Below are 4,711 nucleotides of genomic sequence, written 5' to 3' on the forward strand. Positions count from 1 at the left end.
TTTAGTACAATGTAGTGAATACCTACCTATTTATGATTCAAGTTTCAGTTGCTACTTACCTATTAGCCCTAGTCCAAACCAGACCCAATAGTAATCAGCCTTGAAACTAAAACTTGCCTTGTGTGTAATCACTCGTTGAATATTTCTCACTAGGAGCACAATGGCAGCCAGGAACAAAACCATTGTGAAAATTGAACATGATATCGAAAAGAATCGTGAAGAATGTAACTGGGTCCCTTGAAACTAAAACTTGCCTTGTGTGTAATCACTCGTTGAATATTTTTCACTAGGAGCACAATGGCAGCCAGGAACAAAACCATTGTGAAAATTGAACATGATATCGAAAAGAATCGTGAAGAATGTAACTGGGTTAAAGTCCTGGAGCTGGCTGACCAACTGTCCAAATCTTGGCTCAACTCCAGTGTTGGTAAGTACCTACCTTCTACTAATTGTCATATCAATCCATGTAATTGATAGTGCATGGTAAATTACTGTTTTTATGCTGTTTCCTTGATTGAATACAAACCGTACCTATGAAATATAACCTTGAATAGACCCTAATGATTGTCTTATGGAATCAAATGGAACTAATTATATGTTTTTCAGTTCATACTAATAAGTCCCCTAGGAACAGAGACCCAGTTCTCTGATTCATTTGTAAAACAAGCAGTGAAACAATTATGGACGAACAACAATTAAGTTTCAAGTACCAAAATTGCTAAACTCAATCCCTAATGAATTAAGGAATATTGAAAACAAAAATAAAATGAAGAAGGAAATACAGAAATATTATTTGGAAAACAACAATGAAATATAGAATCAAGACAGAAGCAAGAATTTTAATGAAATAAATAATTCAAACCGTTCCTGAAAAGTACCATTGGGGTACTTATATAGGAACAAAAGGAAGATATTTTTATAGTTACATTAAAATAAACCATTCTCATTCTCATTATTATGTATAATACCGATAGTTATAATTTAGTAATAGTCTATATTCTGCCTGAAATGAAATGACATTCAGACATTGTGTTCTTAATGTTCTTATAATAATTACCCAAGTGTAACAAGTAACAACTACTTGCATAATTTGCTTGAATAATGAAAAAAGTCACAGTACCTTAGCTATAAGTAATGAGACTATTTTTTTCCCTTTACCAGCACATTTCCTTTGTGGTCCTAAAGGGAAATTCTGCTGATATGCATAGAAGGATCTTTCCCTCGTTCGAATGTTTTATCAGAAATATTCTTAATTTGAAATGTCAAATATCTTTTTAATTTCCTCAAAATTAGGTACCTACTTGGTTCAGGAATAACTAAATTATTGTTGGTTCAATGACAGCAGTTTTAGTTCCTTTAAAGATGAAATTGCTCTATTGTACACATCACAATCATTCGTTATACAATATACATCTATTATAATGTCAACAAAAGTTATTTGAACATCGTTTGACCGTGCAATCATAGAAAAAAAGGCAAAATGAAAGAGGAATGGAGGATGATGTAAAATTCATTTAGGTACCTTAGCTATTAAGTAATGAGACTATTTTTTCCCTTTACCAGCACTTTCCTTTGTGGTCCTAAAGGGAAATTCTGCTGATATGCATAGAAGGATCTTTCCCTCGTTCGAATGTTTTATCAGAAATACCTATTCTTAATTTGAAATGTCAAATATCTTTTTAATTTCCTCGAAATAAGGTACCTACATACTTGGTTCCAGGAATAACTAAATTATTATTGGTTCAATGATAGCAGTTTTAGTTCCTTTAAAGATGAAATTGCTCTATTGTACACATCACAATCATTCGTTATACAATATACATGTATTATAATGTCGACAAAAGTTATTTGAACATCGTTTGACCGTGCAATCATAGAAAAAAAGGCAAAATGAAAGAGGAATGGAGGATGATGTAAAATTCATTCGACTCTTTGACAAGTCCTTCAAAAAATCCATTTTGTCTGCGGAAAATTTCAAAGGAAAAAAGAAACAAATATCTACTTTCCAATGTTTTATTGTCTCTTTGTTTTTATTTTTCAAATTGGTTTCAAAGGGTCACATGTACCCACTTGTACAATGTTAAATACGCATACGAATACACATTCTAATAACAAAATGAAAAAAAAAAAAAAAAAAAAAAAAAAAAAAAACGCTCTTCCGTGTTCCCTCTTTAGTTTCAACGCGTCCGTCCGAAATTTTTTAAAACATCTCAAAATTTAGAACTTTGATAGAATAGGTAGGTAGTCTTCTTATTATTAGTATTAGTATTAATAGTGCTTTATTTATTCATATTTTTAACAGTAGGTACAATATTACAATAGTAATAAATACAATAATACGACTGTCGAGTGATGTTGATTCACATAGCCTATGGAAGTCCTGGAACACATATTTATTCCCATCTCCCATTATGGATATTTTAAACTGGACTCAAGGTTATTTATATTTTTTTCGATTTATTCAGAAATACAAGATTTTCCAGTCCTGTCTTGAATACACCAATCTATTCAGTTCTATAGAAACTATCCTGATGGCAAATAATTTATCAATAATAATGGGATGTGTATCCAGTGTAAAGTGTAAGGAAGAACAGGGATAATATTATTGTATATTGCATCTCGCAATATCCTAAGCAAACAATGTATCATTGTATCAGCATCAGGATATCAGGGGTAGCTGGGTATGCAACCTGCAAGTATGATATTGTGTAGAATATAGGTACTGATGTTAGGTATCTATTGTGTATTGGGTTCAGTGGGGGAACTATATGTATAGGTTTAAGGGGAACTATATGCTTTCATGTTAAAATAATAAAATTAATGGGGGCACCGTTGGTCCAGTGGTAACGCGCTTGCTTGCGATGCAGAAAGTCCCGGGTTCGAATCCCACCATCGACAAAAATTTATACTCGTTTTTCGATTGCAAATACTTTCAACGGGTTACTTTCTGGTGTTCTCGTGTTGACCCAGCAATGGGAAGTATTGTGTCTCTTCTCGCCCATCTGATGAGAGGCATACTACGGGATGGGCATGCTACGACACAGACCACATGCGTCTAGTTAATTGGATTAGAGTACCTACCATACAGGGTGACTCATTTGCCCCGAGCTCCTCACGGGGGCCCCGGAACTAGCAGTTTTTAAAAACGTGAAAGTGAAACACAACTTATAAACTGAGTGGTTTGATGCAAAAAAGACTTACCTACCTGTAAAAATCGTATGGGGCTATATGAATAAGTCTTTTTTACGTCAAACCCCTCAATAAATTATAGTAGTTTTCTTTGTAAAAAAAGTTGCAAGGATGGGTCCAATGTTGGTGTATCGGGGTTAGTGAGTTTAGTCTCTGACAGGCCCTGGTATCACGGACTACTAGTAGACTGGACATTAATTGCTGATTGCTGCTAGTATAGAAGAGCAGTTTGTTTCTTTGCTATACGTAATACAGGTACTAAACCTTTGGAAGGGGGTATTGCCAAGCCATAGACCAGGCTTGTCCAACCCGCGGCCCGCGAGCTCATTTTTGCGGCCCGCGAAGGCCCAATTGATCACAGAATGTTTAAAATAATCCTTATTCGAAGTAAAATGTTCAAATTCACATTTGTTCGTGTCATTTCTCAGTCGTTATTTCACGTATAAAAAGTAAAAATAACACTCAACTAAACAATATTAATACCCTTTAAAAACCCACTAGGTACATTAGACGTGATGGAATTTAAATCCTAGGTACCTACCTATCCACATTGACATTTTGACACTGTAAGAAGCGTTTCAAACTTGGAGAGAAAAATAATACATGGTACCTACCTAGCATACATAAACATACATAATGATTTTCATATTTAGAGACAGTTTTTCCTCCTTCATGTACCTACATTTCATGTGATGTTTTATTATGTCTAAATGACATTTCTGTGCTTGTGGCTACGATCATTTAGCAGGGAAGGTGTCTACATTTCACTGCTGAAGCTTTCAGCATAATTCCACATTTCGTTGACAGATACTATTGAATAAGTAATATTTTGTGATAATTTATCATGGTCCAAACGGCCAAAGGAAGGAATTTTAATTGTAATAAGCATGGATGTAAGGACTTGAGGAGTTCCCTGATCAATATTATCAACCACTGAGCTAAATTTTATAGTATGACTTGGACACGAACAGCCAACCTCTAGAACGCAAGTCCAGCGCGCTAACCACTACACCACTGAGGCTGGTTTATGTTATTAAAGCGCTATCTTTAAGTTGAGAAAGGGGACTGCTACTGCTAAAGGAGGACTGAAAAGTCCCTTTACTCCAACAGGCTGCTAATATTATTGTGGCCTAATTTTCAAATTATATTGAGGATAAAATTCCATAGCTCGTCTGGGACTGAACCCACGCTCTCCTGATTACCAAGCACGCGTTTTGACCACTACACCACCGGTTCAGGCAGACCACCACACCAAAGAGTTCATAAAGGTATTTTTTCTGATGGGGATGTTTAATAACTCGATAATATGTGCAAGGTAAACAAAACTTCTCTGTACAAATAATTTCCAATTCAATTAACTCTACACATATATCTATGTTTGCTTACATTGTTCAGTAAACTTGTATAGGAGAATGGGGAACAAAAAATGAGAAGTAATTTTATACGGAATTTGGAAGTTTTTTTTTTTTTTTTAAGTCAAGAACATAGTGAAATGTTTCCCACATCACGAGTATGAGCTGAT

At 34.7% G+C, this 4,711-nt stretch overlaps 1 protein-coding gene across 1 annotated transcript in view; it reads left to right on the forward strand.

The window, feature by feature from the left end:
• Positions 1 to 254: 254 nt before the first annotated feature.
• The window catches only part of LOC103512148 (tetratricopeptide repeat protein 7B-like), a 19,633-nt gene continuing 15,176 nt past the window's right edge, over positions 255 to 4,711 (forward strand). Inside the window, exon 1 of the mRNA XM_017445280.2 lies at positions 255 to 427. Coding sequence (XP_017300769.1) covers positions 298 to 427 — 130 coding nt within the window. The 5' untranslated portion in view covers positions 255 to 297. The remainder of the gene's footprint in view (positions 428 to 4,711) is intronic.

This window comes from Diaphorina citri, unplaced genomic scaffold (genome assembly GCF_000475195.1).
Source record: "Diaphorina citri unplaced genomic scaffold, Diaci psyllid genome assembly version 1.1 scaffold796, whole genome shotgun sequence".
Lineage (NCBI taxonomy): Eukaryota > Metazoa > Arthropoda > Insecta > Hemiptera > Psyllidae > Diaphorina > Diaphorina citri.